Source organism: Somniosus microcephalus, chromosome 16 (assembly GCF_052327205.1).
Source record: "Somniosus microcephalus isolate GS21.2 chromosome 16, FLI_Smic_1.0, whole genome shotgun sequence".
In the NCBI taxonomy this organism is placed as follows: Eukaryota; Metazoa; Chordata; class Chondrichthyes; order Squaliformes; family Somniosidae; genus Somniosus; species Somniosus microcephalus.
Genome location: NC_141002.1, coordinates 10,310,904 through 10,332,371, shown reverse-complemented (window position 1 = coordinate 10,332,371; position 21,468 = coordinate 10,310,904). Strand labels below are relative to the sequence as shown.

General features: G+C 44.7%; 1 protein-coding gene across 1 annotated transcript in view; it reads right to left on the bottom strand.

Annotated features, from left to right (window-relative positions):
- Window positions 1-21,468, bottom strand: part of nup205 (nucleoporin 205) — a 141,274-nt gene that overhangs the window by 115,947 nt on the left and 3,859 nt on the right. The window contains exons 2-8 of the mRNA XM_086008589.1: window positions 21,204-21,346; window positions 20,380-20,551; window positions 12,478-12,622; window positions 11,528-11,687; window positions 5,581-5,809; window positions 1,736-1,900; window positions 672-847 (exon numbers count right to left, since the gene is read on the bottom strand). Of these exons, the coding sequence (XP_085864715.1) occupies window positions 672-847; window positions 1,736-1,900; window positions 5,581-5,809; window positions 11,528-11,687; window positions 12,478-12,622; window positions 20,380-20,551; window positions 21,204-21,346 (1,190 nt within the window). The remainder of the gene's footprint in view (window positions 1-671; window positions 848-1,735; window positions 1,901-5,580; window positions 5,810-11,527; window positions 11,688-12,477; window positions 12,623-20,379; window positions 20,552-21,203; window positions 21,347-21,468) is intronic.

Sequence of the window (21,468 nt, the reverse complement as noted above, 5' to 3'; positions counted from 1 at the left end):
TGATCAGCCATGATCCTATTGAATGGCGGAGCAGGCCCATATGGCCTACTCCTGCTCTTATTTCTTATGTTCTTATGTACATGAGACAAGTATCAGGAGCCAGCAGCCCCGATACCCCAGTAAAATCAGTGAGATCTTTACGCATCAGGGGTTCACCCAAGTGTATCGTGCAAGAAGCATACTGACACATTAAATCGTACAGACACGGAGTGTGGTTTTCCCTGCAGTGGTTCTCAAGCTGTGGGATCAAACAGGAGAAAAGCTCCTCTTCAAACCACTGGTGAACGTGCAAGTTGAAGAAGGTGGCAGTGGTGTGAGGTAGGGACGTGATGTCAGTAAGTTGGTGCTTTCACATCCTTTCTCCCACAGGGTCTCCGCCTATTGCAAATTAAGAGTTATGGGGAAAGGTTAAGGGACGGTGTACTTGTTTTATTTGTACTTTGAACTGATCCAATTGTAGTTTTCCAGATTATGAAGGGGAATAATGAAATGGATGCAAAATGTTCACTGTAGTGAAGGGTACGAATATTCAGGGCACAAGTTAGGAGTCAGAAGGAAAGTCAGGGGCAACATTTTTTCACCCAGAGGGAAACGTACTTGTGGAGCAAGTTGCCAGGACAGGCCACTGATGTGGATTAGATGCATAAACTTCTGGTGCTTCTCCAACTTACCTTCATTGGCATGAGCGTCAAGAAGTCGGTGATGAGATTGTGAAGCCTGCGGATGTAGAACTCATCTTGGTACAAACCCTCAGCTCTCACCACAGCTTCGGTGAGGAAAAGGAAGGCATTCTGACCAATGGCCATGTTTGCAATCAACTCATCGGCCTCTGTGAACTCTGTCAATGCTGGGGTGAATGAAAAACACACAGCCAGACCATCAATAATCAGCATTCACATGACATGTATTCAAGCTTATAACTGATATTGCACAATTATTATTCAGAGTATGCACTAGGCTCTATAAACGGAGAGGTGTTTTCTTGAGTGCAGACCTGCACAGGATTTGACAAGTGCTGAAAATGTCAGGAGTCCCGTCAACATTTGAGGTTATACTGCTGCATGTGGTGGATTAAATCCTGCAATGTGTGTAGGGGGAGGAGGAAGTATTGGCCTCACTGGATGAAGGATGATGGGCCAAATGACCCTCCTCATCCTTATCCATCTTGTGATACATATTTGCACCATCCAGTGATAATAGAGTACAAGATCCCCAATACCCATTAGTTCAAGTCATGAGATCTGAATTTTCAGATATCAGCCCCACCATCCAAGCCCCAGCTGCAGAAAAGATAACCTGAGAAAAGTGGCTGGAAAACTCCAGACAATGCTGGACCAACACAGCAAGGACAGTGGCCCAGATCAGAAGCGATTCCTTGCCACCTGGGCAGCAAGCAACAGTGACAAACTTCATTTGATAGGAAGATATAACCAGTTTGTCTGAGCTGCTAACAGTAAGAAAAGGTTAGGAGTTAGATTTATGACCAAAAAGAGTGGGAGGCAGACTGTGAACCCATTTGTTCGTGGTGGTGATGTTTATTATTCCACAGCAAGGCGCACAAGATGAGTAGCTTTCACTTCACATGAACTGACAGGTCTACTCGGTTGCAACTCAACAACACATGCTTTAGTAGATTAACTACCAAAACCAGCAGCCACAAGCACGTTCTTGTGCAAACAAATCTTCCCAAATAGTATCTGGGATGTGGGGGGGGGGGATCACGAAGAAGATTTACCTGTAGTGTCGGGTAATTGCGAGATCCCTCGCAGAGCCAAGGCCCAGGCCAGTCTGACCACAGCCTGCAGACCTGGTAGTTTCCAAGGCTGCGAGTTCTGCAGTCTGCAATGGATGGCAGTCACATACTCTTTTTCGGTCAGTAACGGCAGCTGATGAATTAGTTCTGGTGAGAGAAAATATTTTAACTTTTCAAAAAGACCAGGGGGAAAACAACTCACCTCGCTATTAGTGACCTGTCAGTTTTATTTATAGACCTACATATGCAGTGCAACACCTGCCCTTGAATTTGTACTGTTGAATGGCACATTGACACATTGAATGGCCCATTTTTCATGCTCGAGCTTACACAGCAGGTATTGCAGGCTGTTCAACCAAGAGAGGCGCTCCAGCCACTCCTTTTCTCGGTTGTTGTACATTTTCCAGGGGCGTCACTGGATAAGTGAAATCACTGCAACCAGTGAAGTCTGCCTGATTTGCCCCCTCCCTGCTCCATTCAGCTGACTTAAAAGCATCAGACAACCTCATGAGACAGCAGGTGACATGATTCCTACTGACGTGAAGACCAGGAGGCATGACATCTGGGCTTCGCACCAGAGCCATGCAGCATAACTGAAATTCAGTGTGAAGTCAACTTTTAAATGTTCGCAGCCAGTCTTGTAAATGTCTTGAAATGTACCTGCTCACGCTGGGAAAGTGTGCAAGATCCCACTGGCAATGCACAGCTCACACCTGCCAGCTGCTCCACACACGACAACAGAAGTGGCCAGAATACGCCTCGCGAATCCTGGCCGCGATGCACACAAAGCCCTGGTGTCTCATCATAGGAACAGGAGGAGGCCACTTAGCCCCTCGAGCCTGTTCCGCCATTCAATGAGATCATGGCCGATCTGTGCCCGAACTCCATTTACCCGCCTTTGCCCCATATCCCTTAATATCTTTGGTTAACAAAAATCTATCAATCTTAGATTTAAAACTAACAATTGATCTAGCATCAATTGCTGTTTGCAGAAGAGAGTTCCAAACTTCTACCACCCTTTGTGTGTAGAAGTGTTTCCAAATTTCACTCCTGAAAGGTCTGGCTCTAATTTTTAGACTATGCCCTCTGGTCCTAGACTCCCCAACCAGCATAAATAGTTTCTCTCTAACTACCCAATCTGTTCCCCTTAATATATTAAAAACTTCGATTAAATCACCCCATAACCTTTTAAATTCCAGGGAATACAACCCTAGTTTGTGTAAGTTTTCCTCGTAACTTAGTCCGGGTATCATTCTGGTAAACCTGTGCTGCACACCTTCCAAGGCCAATATACCTTTCCTAAGGTGTGGTGCCCAGAACTGCTCACAGTGCTCCAGGTGTGGTCGAACCAGGGTTTTGTACAGCTGCAGTATTCTAGTCCTCTAGATTTAAAGGCCAGCATTCAGTCAGCCTTTCTGATTATTTTCTGTACCTGTTCATGACATTTTAAAGATCTATGTACCTGGACCCCCAAGTCTCTTTGGACCTCCGTTTTTAGCCTTTCACCATTTAGAAAGTACTCTGTTCTAGCCTTTTTAGGCCCAAAGTGGATGACCTCACATTTGCCTATGCTGAAATATATTTGCCACAGTTTTGCCCATTCACTTAATCTATCAATATCTCTTCGCAATTTTTGCTTTCACCTACACTGCCTACAAATCTTTGTGCTGTCAGCAAATCTGGATGTGGCTTTCTGTCCCATCATCTAAGTCGTTAATAAATACAGTGAATAGTTGAGGCCTCAACACAGATCCCTGCGGGACACCACGAGTCACATCCTGCCAATTAGAGTACCTGCCCAATATCCCTACTCTCTGTCTCCTGCTGCTCAGCCAATTTCCTAACCAGGTCAATGATTTGCATTCAATTCCATGGGCTTCTACCTTAGCCAACAGTCTCTTATGAGGGACTTTATCAAATGCCTTCTGGAAGTCCATATAAATAACACCCATGGACATTCCCCTGTCTACTACTTTAGTCACCTCTTCAAAAAATTCAGGCATGACCTACACTTTACAAATCCATGCTGGCTCTCTCTGATCAGCTGAAAATTTTCAATGTGTCAGTCACCCTATCCTTAATTATAGACTCGAGTAATTTCCCGACAACAGATGTTCGGGTAATTGGTCTGTAATTCCCTGGTTTCCCCTCCCTCACCATTCTTAAATAGCGGAGTGACATCCGCAATTATCCAATCTAATTCCTGAAGCGAGAGAACTTTGGAAGATTATAGTTAGGACATCTGCAATGTGCTCACCTCCTTCCTTTAAAACCCTGGGATGGAAACCATCTGGCCCTGGGGATTTGTCACTCTTTAGTGCCATTATTTTCTTCATTACTGTTATTTTGATTACGTTCTACTGTTATTTTGCTTACCATCCTGTATCATCGATGGAACCTAAATCTACCCAACAAGGGAGCGATGCTAAGAATTAGAAATACCATAGCAAATTCAAATTGTTTGTAACTTAGTTGGGCAGGGTCTTTTCACATGTGCACTCAATTACCCACAATGAATTCTGAACTTAGGTGCAGCATTTCCGTCTAGTTTTAACTTGATTGTGGTTCCTTATATTCAGGTACAACACAAAAAAATTTAAACCAGCTACAGGAAACGTTGTGCTATCCGGCACCGACGGGACCGAGCTGTTGCCGTTCCCTCAAAACTGCCGGACACACCAGCGCTAATGTTGAAGCATACGGAAGCTTCTGAGCTCCGTATCTGTCAACAAACCCTGTGCTTCTAAACAGTCCTAGCGTCTCTGTAGCTTAGCAACAGCTTCAGCAGACCTTGCAGAGCTTGACTGTTGAGGAAAAAAGCAACGAGAAGAAAACAAACCTAATGAAAACGGCTCCTGATTTTTGCCGGTGGCTCGAGCATTCCAGACAGTTAGCCTCCGGATAACACAAAGTTTCCTGTACATTCAAAATCATATCCCCAACCTAACTCAATACAAATGGGAAAACCTTTGTTCGTTTGTCTTCAAGACTGTTGGCTCAAGGGAGGAGCTAAACCACACCGTTCAAACAAAGAATATCCTGTGGGTTTATTCAGTTAGTGCAGGAATTTAGCTGACAATTATGCAAACCCGTGAAGCCCTAGCACCTGTTTCAGGGTAGTTAATTAGTTTGCACTGTTCAAATCAAGAGACAGTCAGTGGATACTGGGTCAACTGAACTTGTCAAAACTGATAAATATATCTTTATTAGGTAAGGGTATCAAGTGATATGGAGAAATATCAGTAAGGCAGGTAAATGAAGTTGAAGTACAGATCAGCCATGATCTATCAGTGGGGAAACAGGCTCAAGGGGCTCAATGTCCAACTTGTTCCCATGTTCTGGGACTTCTGGACAAACTAATCAGAAAGTTGGCTTTGCAGTTGGAACGAAAATAAGAAATGAGCATATAGAAGACCATGATCTAATATACAACATACAGACTACAAATCGGTTGTCTTCCTTGTTTTGTGAAGTTAGCGTACTCAACATCTAGTATAAATGTATATAAATACTTGTTCAATTTACTTGTACAGTACATTAAATTTGTTTGGCAGCTAATATCTAAAACAATATTTGATAACAATATTCTTAGAAGGCGCAAGAACCTCCTCATGGGGCACTGGATCTAGTAGCTAAAGAAATCAAGAGAAAGGTTTTCTGTTTCTTATCCTGGGCATGCTACCTTGTCTAGTCATCTAGCTATCAGAACTAGTGAAGATACAAAAAGACACGGAGGTAATATCTCTAGAGAGCTGACCTTGTAAAGATTTCAAAACAAGGACAGCCAACACTGTTTCTTCTTGATATTTAAGCGATTACTCTCGTACCTTCGCGATCCTCGGTGACATGCTCCAAAAAGCTGATATCAAAGCAATAGAGCAGTGCCATGAGAAGAGCCAAGTTTACATTTTCCAACGTGCCATCAGCCTCCGTTGTGACACACTCCATGTGGCAAATCAGAAACAAGGTGTCATCTTTGCTCAGCGGTGTCTGGCAGGCCCACGCAAAGAGGCATTCCGCGAGGGACTGGCGACTTTCCTTGACCAGATCTGTGACCTAGAGAACCGGCAGAGAGATGTTTCAGTTCACGTGAGATTTGCAGTACACCACAAACATTTTGTTCGCCAACAATCCACTAAGTTTGCCAAATCAAATGGAAAAATAACAAAGATGGCGATGTGCAGGTTTGAGGGCCCCCCTTTATTCCTGGCGCCCAAATTCCAAGACTTCCTTGGTACAAACTTGAAGTACATTTTGCAACTGAGATGTAGACCAGTGGAGTGGAAGAAGTTGAGTGAATAGAGAGAGCGTTGGGCATGAACTGCAGCTCAGCACTTGAATGTGGCTGGTTTGAAGCTACTTTCAATAATTTGTAGTGCCTCAGTTAATTTAATATGGCAGGACAGTTAAAACTCGTGTAGTGTGGAAGGTTACATGATGCAAAATAATTCTCCAAAATCTTTGGAAATGGCAACTGTGCCTGAGCGTTGGACAATGCCAAGTGTTTCAACCTTGTTTGAGACAGAAAATTAGACGCCAGTTAGTCTTACCTCGGTTGTGAGCAAGCTTCTTTCCAAGCTTAATTTTTGTGGTTTAGTTTCTAGGGTCTCTGTTGTGTAGCGGGGAGTGATAGTAAACAAGCGCCCTAGAGTATATCATTTAATTGTAGTGTAATTAGTGGTATTGATTTGATTTAATTTAACTTGAATTAATTAAAGGGCAAGTCATGGCAGCACAGCTCGGTCCCGTGGCATGCTCCTCCTGCACTATGTGGGAAATCAGGGACACTTCTTGTGTCCCTGACGACCATGTGTGCGGGAAGTGTATCCAGCTGCAGCTACTGACAGACCGCATTGCAGCACTGGAGCTGCGAATGGATACTTACTGGAGCATTCGTGATGCTGAGGACATCGTGGATAGCATGTTTAAGGAGTTGGTCACACCACATGTAAAGGCTGCACAGGCAGGAAGGGAATGGGTGACCACCAGGCAGAGTAGTAGGCGCAGGCAGGTAGTGCAAGGGTCCCCTGGGGCCATCCCCCTTTTAAACAGATATACCACTTTGGATATTGTTGAGGGAGATGGCTTATCGGGGGAAGGCAGCAGCAGCCAACTTCCTAGCACCATGGGTGGTCCTGCTGCACAGGACGGGATGAAAAAGAGCGGGAGAGCTATAGTGATAGGGGATTCTTTTGTAAGGGAGAACTATAGTGATAGGGGATTCTATTGTAAGGGGACTAGATAGGCATTTATGCGGCTGCAAACGAGACTCCAGGATGGTATGTTGCCTCCCTGGTGCAAGGGTCAAGTATGTCTCGGATCGGCTGCAGGGCATTCTGGAGGGGGAGGGTGAACAGCCAGTTGTCGTGGCGCATATAGGTAAAAAATGGGATGAGGTCCTAAAAGCGGAATATAGGGAGTTAGGAGGTAAATTTAAAAAATAGGTCCTCAAAAGGTTGTAATCTCAGGATTGCGACCAGTGCCACATGCTAGTCAGAGTAGAAATAGAAGGATATTTCAGATGAATACATGGCTAGAGGAATGGTGCTGGGGTGGGGGGGGGTTCAAATTTCTGGGGGAGGTGGGACCTGTACAAACTGGACGGTTTAACACCTGGGCAGGACTGGAACCGATGTTCTTGGGGGAGTGTTTGCTAGTGCTGTTGGAGAGGGTTTAAACTAAAATGGCAGGGGGTTGGGAACCTATGCAGGGAGACAGAGGAAAGGGAAGCAAGGATAAAAGCAGAAGACAGGAAGGAGAAAAACAAAAGTGGCAGGCAGAGAAATCAATGGTTTAAATCAAACATGACCACAGTAAATAATAATTCTAAAAGATCTAAGAGCGTTAAAAAAACAAGCCTGAAGGCTTTGTGTCTTAATGCGAGGAGCATTCGTAATAAGGTGGATGAATTAGCTGCGCAAATAGAGGTAAACGAGTATGATTTGAATGGGATTTCAGAAACATGGCTCCAGGGTGGCGAAGGCTGGGAACTCAACATCCAGGGGTATTCAATATTCAGGAAAGATAGGCAAAAAGGAAAGGGAGGTGGGGTAGCATTACTGGTTAAAGAAGGGATTAACACAATTGTAAGGAAGGATATTACCTCTGATGATGTGGAATCTGTATGGGTAGAACTGAGAAATACCAAGGGGCAGAAAACGTTAGTGGGAGTGGTATATAGACCTCCAAACAGTAATGCGGAGGTTGGGGATGGCATTAAAAGGGAAATTAGAGAAGCATGCAAAAAGGGCACAGCAGTCATCATGGGTGACTTTAATCTACATATAGATTGGGCTAACCAAATTAGTAACAAAACTGTGGAGGAGGAATTCCTGGAGTGTTTACAGGATGGTTCCCTGGACCAATATGTCGAGGAACCAACCAGAGATCAGGCCATCTTAGACTGGGTATTATGCAATGAGAAAGGATTAATTAGCAATCTTGTTGTGAGAGGCCCTTTGGGTTGGAGCGATCATAATATGATCGAATTCTTCATTAAGATGGAGAGTGAAGTAGTTGACTCAGAGACTAGGGTCCTGAATTTAAATAAAGGAAACTACGATGGTATGAGGCACGAGTTGGCTAGGATGGATTGGGGAACGTTACTTAAAGGGTTGACGGTGGATAGGCAATGGCAAGCATTTAAAGATCGCATGGATGAACGACAGAATTTGTTCATCCCTGTTTGGCATAAAAATAAAACAAAAAAGGTGACTGAACCGTGGCGAACAAGGGAAATTAGGGATAGCATAAGATCCAAGGAGAGGACATATAATTTGGCCAGAAAAAGCAGCAAACCTGAGGATTGGGAGCAGTTTAGGATTCAGCAAAGGAGGACAAAGAGATTAATTAAGAGGGGGAAAATAGATTGAGAGTAAGCTTGCAGGGAACATAAAAACTGACTGTAAAAGCTTCTATAGATATGTGAAGAGAAAAAGATTGGTGAAGTCAAGCATTGGTCCCTTGCAGTCAGAATCAGGGGAATTTATAATGGGGAACAAAGAAATGGCAGGCCAATTAAATACATACTTTGGTTCTGTCTTCACAAAGGAGGACACAAATAACCTCCCAGAGATGTCGGAGAACATAGGGTCTAATCAGAGGGAGGAATTGAATGAAATCAGTATTTGTAGGGAAATTGATGGGATTGAAGGCCGATAAATCCCCAGGGCCTGATAATCTACATCCTAGGGTACTTAAGGAAGTGGCCCTAGAAATAGTAGATGCATTGCTGGTCATCTTCCAAAATTCTATAGACTCTGGAACAGTTCCCATGGATTGGAGGATAGCTAATGTAACCCCACTATTTAAAAAGGGTGGTAGAGAGAAAACAGGGAATTATAGACCAGTAAGCCCGACATCGGTAGTGGGGAAAATGCTAGAGTCCATTATAAAAGATGTAATAGCAGAGTACTTGGAAAACAGTGACAGGATCGGACAAAGTCAACATGGATTTACAAAAGGTAAATCATGCTTGACTAATCTACTGGAATTTTTTGAGGATGTAACTGGTAGAATAAATAAGGGAGAACCAGTGGATGTGGTGTATTTGGACATTCAGAAGGCTTTCGATAAGGTCCCGCATAAGAGATTAGCGTACAAAGTTAACGCACATGGGATTGGGGGTAAGGTACTGTCTTGGATAGAGAACGGGTCTTTTTCCAATTGGCAGTCAGTGACTAGTGAAGTACCGCAGAGATCGGTCCTAGGACCCCAGCTATTCACAATATATATATAAATGATCTAGATGAGGGAACTGGATGTAATATCTCCAAGTTTGCAGACGACACAAAGCTGGGTGGGCGTGTGTGCTGTGAGGAGGATGCAGAGAAACTCCAGTATGATTTGGACAGGTTGGGCGATTGGGCAGATGCATGGCAAATGCAGTGTAATGTGGATAAATGCGAGGTTATCCACTTCGGTGGCAAAAACAGGAAGATTATCTGAACGGCAATAGATTGGGAAAAGGGGAAGTGCAACGAGACCTGGGTGTCCTTGTGCACCAGTCGCTGAAGGTAAGCATGCAGGTGCAGCAAGCGGTTAAGAAGGCAAATGGTATGTTGGCCTTCACAGCGAGAGGATTTGAGTACAGGAGCAAGGATGTCTTGCTTCAGTTGTACAGGGCCTTGGTGCGACCACACCTTGAGTATTGTGTGCAGTTTTGGTCGCCTTATCTGAGGAAGGATGTTCCTGCCATGGAGAGAGTGCAGCGAAGATTCACCAGATTGATACCTGGGATGGCAGGAATGACGTATGAGGAGAGATTGGGTCGATTAGGCTTATATTCGCTAGAGTTTAGAAGAATGAGAGGAGATCTCATTGAAACTTATAAAATTCTAACAGGACTAGACAGACTAGATGCAGGAAGGATGTTCCCGATGGTCGGGGAGTCCAGAACCAGGGGTCACAGTCTAAGGATAAGGGGTAAGCATTTAGGACTGAGATGAGGAGTAATTTCTTCACCCAGAGAGTAGTGAACCTGTGGAATTCTCTACCACAGAAGGCAGTAGAGGCCAATTCATTAAATATATTCAAGAAGGAGTTGGATATATTTCTTGAGGCTAAGGGGATCAAGGGATATGGGGAGAAAGCAGGGACAGGGTACTGAATTTGGATGATCAGCCATGATCTCATTAAATGGCGGAGCGGGCTCGAGGGGCCGAATGGCCTACTCCTGCTCCTATCTTCTATGTTTCTAAGAGTCCAAAATACAGAAGCAATTACTGAACCTGTTGAAAGCGTAATCAGGAAGAATCAGCATGGAATTATACTGGCCAGGCCATGCTGGACTCTCAATTGATTTTTTTGGAAATCAGATTGTATAAAGGGAAAGCAATGGATCCTGTATATATGGATGAGGTGGTGCCTGGTAGGGTACCACACAAGAGATTCACATCGGCAGAGCAGGCAGCTGCGGATCAATGGAAAGAAACATGAAGTAGTACTCTTTGGGAAAAACAATGGAAGGATGAATACCCAAACAGCGAGAGTGAAACAACACTGCAGCACAGGGGGTGCAGGCACAAAGATCTTCAAAAGTGAGAGTGTGGATGGGAAAGTCCATGAAATTGCCATTGAAATTCTGGATTTCATACACAGGAACACAATGTAAATGCAACCAAGTAATGTTGTATTTGTACAAGACATCGATGCGGCTAATAAAAGCAGCAAATGAGTTCTGAAACATGAACCCAATGTTTCTCCTGACTCAGTCTGAGCCGCTGAGTGTTTCCAGCATTTTCTGTTTGTATTTCAGAGCTGTTTGTATTGCTGTTGCCCCATTGGTGGATTAAATCCTATATAACACCAAGATCTGTCAGTATCAGGAATTTGAGATATAAACAAATTATTCTCCCTATCTACTCTATCAAAACCCCATATAATTTTGAACACCTCAATTAAATCTCCCCTTAACCGCCTCTGCTGTAAGAGAACAATCCCAGCTTCTCTCATCTCTCCCCATAACTGAAGTCCCTCATCCCATGTACCATTCTAGTGAATCTCCTCTGCACCCTCTCCAAGGCCTTGACAGCCTTCCTAAATTGCACACAATACTCCAGTTGGGGCCTAACCAGTGTTTTATAAAGGCTAAGTCTAACTCCCTTGCTTTTGTACTCTATGATCTATTCATAAAGCCAAAGATCCCATATACTTCTTTAACAGCCTTTCAACCATTCAAAAATATCACTGCCAGCTCATCAGAAACCTTATTGAATGCTTTCACTCCTCTATCTGCTAACCACCCTGCAAATGAAACAGTGCTTCCACTCTTACCCCTTTGCGATGAGATGCATTGCCCAAGCCACGAGCTGCTTGCAATTTTTCAAACTCGTTGTTGAGGTTTATTTGATTGATCAAGCACAGCACCTTCTGAGTCAGCCCCTGCTCCATCAATTCATCTGTAAACCGTGTTGTCATGGATACAAGCTCTGAACTGCAAGGAAAATATTAGCTTGTAATCGCAAGGTGTTATATGTTTGTCTTCCTCTCACTGAGTCACACTTACTCACATAGTTAGAATCTGAGTCACTCATAACCATGAAAATAAATCAATGAATTACAGCATTAAAAAATGCCATTTTTACCGACATAATATTAAAAATAATCCATGCAAAGCATGCTTTGTGCACTATAAATTATGCAGCAACAATCTCTACAAGGTCCCCTGTTCCGAAGCTGCTAATTTATGGTGGGGAGAGTTTCAGGGGTACAATCAGACCTTGATTAACTTGGCCTCTTCGTGTGTGAGCTTACATGGTGAATATTATCAGGGCATTGAGAATGCGGAAAGATCAAATCAGAACAAGACACTGTTTGCCCAACACCGACCAGTGAGCATTTTCCTCATAGGAGTTGCTGAAATTCAATCAGGAGCACGAACCCCGACTAAATTTCCCCTTCCGAACCAGGGGTCACTGGGCAATTATAGCATCCCCTCTGAAATCAACTAACTTAGCATCAATCCACGACGGAACCTGGGACCTTGCTGGTATGTACAGCTCAGTACCACACCGGGAGGTACAGATACTCACCGAGTCATCACCTGCACTATTTGAGTTTCACAGAAAAACAGTCTACATATCATGACAATACAGAATCCTATATACTACATGTTTCGTTGCTCTCCGTAATCCTTTTATTTTCAGATAACAATACAAGTTTCAAATGTTTATTTTGCACCTGGTTCATTTATGGGACTTCAGGCGAGCAGCAGAATAACAGACCTGAGTTCCAGGGTCCACGTTTTGCCTTGGCGTGATTGTATGAGGGAATGCAAGGAGTTTGCAATGCACCTCTTCCCATCCCAATACAGCAGGATAGCCACCAAGCCACGCGTCAGGCCAGGGAAACGGGGCAGCTGATGCTCACCTGTGAAGACAAACATGGTCAAAATTAGAGGTTCTGATGAGCCAGCTGAAAATCAAGAGTGATGCGTTTGACAACTGACACTTATAGAGCACCTTTCTCACAATAAACCTGCGAGATGTTTTACACCAGATTAAAGGACGCCGAGAAGTGGGAGAGATGTTGCAGGAGGTGTCTGAAGACACAACCAAAGGCGGCGGCTTTGCGGAGATGGGAAAATGGTAGCAATGCAAGGGGGTTTCAGAAGACTGTTCGCGATTGAGGTAGCTGATTGCTCAAGTTATATGAGTAGTACTTCAAAAATGACCAGAGTCCGTCATCGATACAGATTTACGCACCTCCATTCAAGGCCTGGCATTAATGGGACATTGCTAGGGGAATATATTGCGCTCCAGCATACAGGTAGTACTGATATTGGTTCCTCCTTAAAATAAAGTCCATCCCGATAGCTCTTCCATGTCCAATCTCCACCTGCCATCTATTTGTAGCACATTTGAAACGTGGAACTTGCTGTGAGAGAGTGTTACAGACACAGACCACCTGTATTCAATGTTTGCGGCGCAAATTTCCCTAAAAGGAAAATGCTGCCTGGCTCACATCTCGATAACACGATTCATAGAATCATAGAAGTTTACAGCACAGGAGGAGGCCATTCGGCCCATCGTGTCCGTGCCGGCCGACCAAGAGCTATCCAGCCTAATCCCACTTTCCAGCTCTTGGTCCGTAGCCTTGTAGGTTACGGCACTTCAAGTGGATATCCAAGTACTTGTTAAATGTGATGAGGGTTCCTGCCTCTACCACCCTTTCAGGCAGTGAGTTCAGACCCCTACCAGCCTCTGGGTGAAAATAGTTCTCCTCAACTCCCCTCAAATCCTTCTACCAATTACTTTAAATCTATGCCCCCTGGTTATCGACCCTTCTGCTAAGGGAAATAGGTCCTTCCTATCCACTCTATCCAGGCCCCTCATAATTCTTTACACCTCAATTAGGTCTCCCCTCAGCCTCCTCTGTTCCAAAGTAAACAACCCAAGCCTATCCAATCTTTCCTCATAGCTAAAATTCCCCAGCCCAGACAACATCCTCGTAAATCTCCTCTGCACCCTCTCTTGTGCAATCACATCCTTCCTGTAATGTGGTGACCAGAACTGCACGCAGTATTCTAGTTCCGGCCTAACTAGTGTTTTATACAATTCAAGCATAACCTCCCTGCTCTTATATTCTGTGCCTCGGCTAATAAAGGCAAGTATCCCGTATGCCTTCTTAACCACCTTATCTACCTGTCCTGCTACCTTCAGGGACCTGTGGACATTCACTCCAAGGTCCCTCTGATCCTCTGCACTACTCAGTGTCCTACCATTTGTTGTGTATTCCCTTGCCTTGTTAGCCCTCCCCAAATGCATTACCTCACACTTCTCCGGATTGAATTCCATTTGCCACTGTTCTGTCCACCAGACCAGTCCATTGATATCTTCCTGCAGTCTACAGCTGTCTTCTTCATCATCAACCACACGGCCAATTCTTGTATCATCTGCAATCTTCTTAATCATACTTCCTACATTCAAGTCCAAATCATTGATATGTACCACAAAAAAGCAAATGACCCAGTACTGAGCCCTGTGGAACCCCACTGGAAACAGCCTTCCAGTCACAAAAACACCCTTCGACCTGTTTCCTGCCTCTTAGCCAATTCTGGATCCAACTTGCCACTTTGCCTTGGATCCCCAAGCCATGGGCTTTTACTTTCATGACCAACCTGCCATGCGGGATCTTATCAAAGCCATGCTAAAATCCATATCGACTCCATCAAACGCACTACCATCATCGGCCCTCCTTGTTACCTCCTCAAAAAATTCAATCAAGTAAGCCAGACATGACTTTCCCATAACAAATCCATGCTGACTGTCCCTGATTAATCAGTGTCCTTCTAAATGAACATTTATCCTGCCCCTCAGAATTTCTTCCAATAATTTTCCCACCACCGAGGTTTGGCTGACTGGCCTGTAATTACTCGGTCTATCCCTTTTTAAACATTAGCAGTCCTCCAGCACCACACCTGTAGCCAGAGAGGATTGAAAACTGATGGTCAGAGCCTCTGTTATTTCCTCTCTTACTTCTCTTAACATTCTGGGATACATTTCATCCGGGCCTGGGGATTTATCCACTTTCAAAAGATGCTAAACCTCTTAATACTTGCTCTTTCACTATTTTTATTTCATCTAATAGTTCACACTCCTACTCCCTGATTGCAATGTCTGCATTGTCCCTCTCTTTTGTGAAATCAGATGCAAAGTATTCATTCAGAACCATACCCACGTCTTGCGCCTCCACACACAGGTTCCCTTTATGGTCCCGAATAGGCCCTACTCTTACTTTAGTTATCCTCTTGCTCTTAATGGCCCAGAAATTCGGGTCTCCACGGGTGAGTACGCACTGAGTACTCACCCATAAGCCCAATGGAAGTGCTGGTTTCGTGCCCCTGAAAGAAGGGGTTAAGAGGTGGAACGCATGCACCGGAGAGGCAGCGCGTGCGCATTGAACTTAAGTTTTTTTTGCAGGTTTTCCCGGGAGGGTAAGTCTCCAGCAGTTACACTTTTAAAAGGCAGTCGCAAGGCCTGCTTTTTACAAGGTAAGTGGTGAATTAATTAAAATTAAAACATTTTTTCCCACAGGTTTATTATTTTTAAATACTTTAAAGAAAGGTAAGTTTATTTTTAGCCCCGTTAGAAAATAAAATTATTTTCAAAAATTTAAATTCTTGTTTAAAATAGTTATTTCATGTAATTTATAGTTTATTTTTAAAATGTGATTTAAAAAAAAATTTATTTGAAGATTTAGTGATGTTTTGGGGCTTATAGTATTTATAGGTTTGACACCTGTCAAACTTATGAATGAAGCATTCCCTGCTACCATTGGCTCCCCATGGCCCACGTGATCCCAGGGGACGCATCAAACTAACTGCGCCCCTGGGATACGCAAGCACTGCGCGCCGGCAGTTGGAGGAGGCCCAGGATCGGAATCTCACGCGGGCCCACAGCTCAACGGCCGGCACGGTAGGTAAGTGCAGGTCGGGGGCTTGCACCCGCGGGAAGCCCCCGACCCGAATTTCTGGGCCAATGTATTTATAAAACATCTTTGGGTTTCCCTTGATTTTACTGGCCAATATGTTTTCATGCCCTCGCTTTGCTTTCCTAATTTCCTTTTTATTTCACCTCTGCACTTTCGATACTCCTCTCGGGTTTCTGCAGTATTGAGCCATAAGTATCTGTCATAAGCTTCTTTTTTCCCCCCCCTTATCCTACCTATGCCCCTTGACATCCAGGGAGCTCTAGATTTGTTAGTCCCACCCTTTTTCTTTGTGGGAACATACTTGCTCTGAACCCTCACTCTCTCCTCCTTGAATGCCTCCCACTGCTCTGACACTGATTTACCATCAAGTTTCTGTCTCCGGTCCACTTGCTTAAATCACATCTCAGCTTAGTAAAATTAGCTTTTCCCCAATTGAGAACTTTTATTTCTTGTCTACCCTTGTCCTTTTCAATAACTACCCTAAATCTAACTGAATTATGATCACTACCACCAATATGCTCACCCACGGATACCCTTTCCACCTGCCCAGCTTCATTCCCTAAAACTAGGTCCAGAACTGCCCCCTCTCTTGTTGGGCTTGCTACGTACTGGCTAAAAAAGTTCTCCTGAATGCATTTTAAGAATTCTGCTCCCTTTATACCTTTCACACTAATTTTATCCCAGTTAATATTAGGGAAGTTGAAATCCCTACTATTACTGCCTTATTTTTACACATCTCAGAAATATGCCTACATAGTTGCTCTTCTATCTCCCTCTGACTGTTTGGGAGTCTTTAGTACACTCCCAGCAGTGTGATTGCCCCTTGTTTGTTTTTCAGTTCAACCCATATGGCCTCATTGGATGATCCTTCGAAGATATCCTCCCTCCTCACAGCTGTAATTATTTCTTCAATCAACACTGCAAACCCCCTCCTTCTCGTCTGAAAACCCTGTAACCAGGAATGTTGAGCTGCCATTCCTACCCTTCTTTCAACCATGTCTCAGTAATAGCAATATCACACTCCCATGTGTCTATCTGTGCCCTCAGCTCATCTGCTTTATTCCCTAGACCCCTTGCGTTGAAGTATATACCATTTAGCACTGCCAAACTCCCTTGTTGTCTATTTTCTAGCCTTTCCTTACTAATTTTCTGCCTTCCACTTTCAGCTTTGCTTCTCTCCCTTCCGAATCTACTCTCAGGTTCCCATCCCCCTGCCAAGCTAGTTTAAACCCTCCCCAACAGCACTAACAAACCCCCCCGCGATGATATTGGTCCCGGTCCTGTTGAGGCGCAACCCGTCTGGCTTGTACAGGTCCCACCTCCCCAGAAACGGTCCCAATGCCTCAGGAATCTAAAGCCAACCCTCCTGCAGCATTTCTCCAGCCATGCATTCAACTGCTCTATCCTCCTATTTCTGTACTCACTAGCACGTGGCACCGGGAGTAAACCGGAGATTATTACCTTTGAGGTCCTGCTTTTTAATCTCTTTCCTAGCTCCCTAAAATCTGCCTGCAGGACCTCATCTCTCTTTCTGCCTATGTCGTTGGTACCAATATGGACCACGACCTCTGGCTGTTCACCTTCCTCCCTCAGAAGGTCCTGCAGCCGCTCAGTGACATCCTTGACCCTAGCACCAGGGAGGCAACATACCAGCCTGGAGTCACGTCTGTGGCCGCAGAAACACCTGTCTGCTCTCCTATCGAATCCCCTATGACTATTGCTCTTCCACTCTTCTTCCTCCCCCCCCTGTGCAGCTGAGCCACCCATGGGGCCGTGGACTTGACTCTGGCTACACTCCCCAGAGGAATCATCACCCCATCCAGTATTCAGAACTGAAAACCGGTTAGCAAGCAAGATGCACTCAGCGGGTTCCTGCCCTACCTGCCTGGTCCTCTTCTTCTGTCTGGCGGTCACCCATTCCCTCTCTGCCGGCACACTCTTAAGCTGCGGGGGTGACCACCTCCTGAAACGTGCTATCCACGAAGTTCTCAGCCTCGCGGATGCACTGCAGTGACTCAGCCACCGCTCAAGCTCTGAAACCCGGAGCTCAAGCTGCGATAGCTGGTGACACTTCCCGCACACGTGGTTGTCCAGGCCACGAGAAGCGTCCAGGACTTCCCACATGGCACAGGATGTGCATTCCACGGAGCCGAGTTGCCCTGCCATGCCTTTACTTTGTAGACTATTCACTAGAAACACTTACCAGCTACTCACCAATCAGCTCCTTCTCTGGTTGTGAACAACTCTGATGTAAAACCCATCCCTCTTATTTTTAATCAAATTTAGAATTACAAAAACACAAGATTGTAAGCTTCAAAGACACTAAAGCTGGTGTAAATCTGTCAGTGTAGGCTGGCACCACTGTTTCCTGAAGCCCAGGTCTCACTGTACCCGAAGCAACTGCAATGTAAACAGGCCGGCTCGCCACGTTTGGCTCTCAGAAGAACTTGTTTTTCAAAAAAAAAAATTGGTTCCTTCTGGATGCTGGCCTTAGGGAATGTCAGGTTTACACTGACGTTTTGAGACTCGCACTTTGGGAATCGACAAGGAAAATACCTCACTGACATCAACACAAAAGCAGCTTAGTGGTCTGGAGACACTGTCTGCCATTGCCGACCTGAAGCAAAATTAAAATTAATATTAGGGGAGAATTCCATGACGCAGTTAGTAAATTCTGATGACACGTTTATGAAAGGATTAATCCAGAATAGAGCAACAGTTACACATGGGAAAGGACTGGAATATCAAACCCACCGTTTCACTTACAACTCCAATAGACGGCGGAAGCTTGTGGTTTTGCCACATCCTTAACAGAAATCCAGTTGATTAGGGCTATGATGCTTATATTTGGTTGCAGCCATTAAGCCCACTGATAGAGCCTGCACAGTCTAGTCATTACTTATTTTCAGTTTTAAAACTGAAATCTACACTCAAGGCAAGGGGTGTCAGTCCCATTTTCCAACACTCTTTCCATGGGTGGGTGGGTGGGTGGGTGGGCAGCACTCTCACCTCTGAGTCAGAAGGTTGTGGGTTCAAGTCCCAGTCCAGGGGTGTGAACTCTAAATCTAGGTTGATACTCCAGTGGAGTACTGAGGGATTGCTGTACTGTTGGAGGTGCCGTCTTTCAACCGAGGCCCCATCTTCCCTCTCAGGTCGTTGTCAAAGATCCCATGGCACTAGTTCGAAGAAGAGCAGTGGAGTTCTCCCCAGTGTCCTGGCCAATATTTATCCCTCAACCAACATCACGAAACAGATTATCCAGTCATTATCATATTGCTGTTTCTGGGAGCTTACTGTGCGCAGATTGGCTGCCGCGTTTCCTACAGTACAACAATGTACAATAAGTACTTAATTGGCTGTAAAGCGCTTTGGGATGTCCCGAGGTTGTGAAAGGCGCAATATAAATACAAGTCTTTCTTTCACACACATTGAAGTCCCAGAAAAGAGTGGGTTAGAGTAGATCAATATGCAGTGAGCCTTGATTTTAAGCAAGGAGTGTGTAAGACAGCATATGTGCAGCTTAGGAAGAACAAAGGTTCAGAGGAGCAGGGATCCTATCAGCATTGAGAGGTTATGACTGATATGGGATGCGGAAGTGAAAAGAAGATTGCCGATCGATGACGAGCTTTTCCCTGTATCATATCCAGCAGTGTACGAGCAGTGGGAGAAGAATTTAACCAGCAGTAGTTATGGGACAAAAAGTGCTTCTGTATGAGCTAATAGAGAATCATGTGAGTCGACCCCTGGCTGTTTCTCGGACTCTTAATTTAAGGCCATTTAAAACCATTCATACATCTTAGCCTCATAATACTATATATTACAGCCCTTTGTTAATGATCCATAGCCAAAAATTCAGAGTTGAACACACTTGGTGTTTGTATAGTTTTTGTGTAGTGGTCATCCCTCAAGTCTGTAGCTTTTAAACGCTCCTTAGAATAATCTGTCTGTGACTACACAAACCACTCTGGGTACACTCTATCCTACAAGTCGAACTTCTTTTCACTCAGAAGCTGCAGTCTCCTCGCGGTGGTGTGTTCATTGCACAGATCAGAATTGGACCCATGTGTGGTCCATGATTCCTCACCGGTGAAGACACCAGTTGGTGTAGTATCAAGCCACGCAAAACAGCCCAGTTTTAATTCCCACTAGGTGCGAAGATAGCTCATTTCAGACAGGGCAGCAGAGTGCGACCATAAACCTCTGGCCTTGCGAGTGAGGAGACCAGTCTGGGCTCTTGCTCCTTACTACAGTGCTTGCTGCTGGAAAATGCGCGTGTGGGGAAATCAGGAGGGAACAGAATTGGGCCTGATTACGAGGCCCCGTAGTCAAATAACCCGCTGATGCTAATCATCTTGTACAGGAAAATTGCCAGTTGGACAAAGTACCAGAGGGCTAATGGTGCTACGAAACTGTACCCCACAAAGAGTAGGGCCTTCAGAGAAAAGGAATGAGTGAGTGAGTAGGTGAGAAAGAGAGAAAATTGATGCATCTATCTTCATTTAGCCTTAAAGGTCAAATACGGTCAAAATCACAACTGAACAATACCCAGTGCAATTTGCTACGTTAAAGATAAAGCATGCAAAGGATGTTGGCTTTAATGACCAACAGTCCTGGATTCAGTAGACAGATCTTGGACCACTGTATTTAAGCAAAAGCTGTCACATTGATCACAGCAGAGCCTAGACAGTACACACCCGCCAGCAGCAGCTCCACCGCAGCGAGTTCTCCGATGTTGAAGAGGTCACTCAAAATGAAAGCCTCGCTGATCAGCTGTTCTGGAAGCAGCCTGGTCCCCTGCTGACCCTGGATGGCAATCCCCTCAATGCTGGCTTTCTTCACTTTCTCCCTGTGCTGTACATTTTTAGCCTAAACACAAAAAAACCCAAAGCTCTGTTAGTTTCACTTTCACAAGTACCCCGGCACCAGATCAGCACAACACTCAAAAATAAAGTTCCAAACACTTCCCCTCAATGACTGCTACATATATGTTTCTCACTTCCATTACTCCAATCAGTGAATGACTGTTGCAACAACAGCCTCACCTCACAGAAGCAGGCAATTTACAGTTCAAAACTTGCTGATCCAAAAATAAAATCAAAGTTTCCTGCTTTGGCTTAGCTGGTTATGACGGTGAGCCATACAGACCCAGAAGATCAGAAGTTCCAACCCCAATCTTTGCGGTTAGCTGACCCGAGACAGGGAGAGACTGAAGCCTGACAATTGGCCTCACATTCTACAAAGCCTCCTTTCCTCAAAAAAAAGCTGGCAAAACATCCATCCCTTGGTGACTGGGGGATTTTGTTGTTGGCATGATGTTGGTTTTTCAGACTTTTTCCACCTTTCAGGGGAGGATCTTGGGCTCCTCACGGTTCAGTTTCTCTCACTAAACACGGTCATTCCAGCCCAGACCTTCAGGTCTGCCATTTCCTTTCTGAACGTGGCTGATAGCTTGTCAGCTCTTCATTGGTGCGCCTTTATTGGTTGAAATTATTAAGTAAGCAGGTGCAGAAAAACTCACCGGATTCTTGAAGAGGGAGATGAAGTCCGGTTTGTGCTTTTTGAGGGTCAGGTCCAACAGGTGAACAGCTTCTGGCAGGCGCTTACAGACCACGTTCTCCACTGTCTGCCAGATATCTTTGTATGGCCCCCACAAACTGGCAGCTGCAACACACAAAGCAAAAGTCACCAGTAAGTTAGAGGCCATGAAAATTACACTCGTTATGCCAACTTCTTTCAGAAAAAGCATGAAATATATAAGGAGACGTGTTCAATGAGCTTCATTA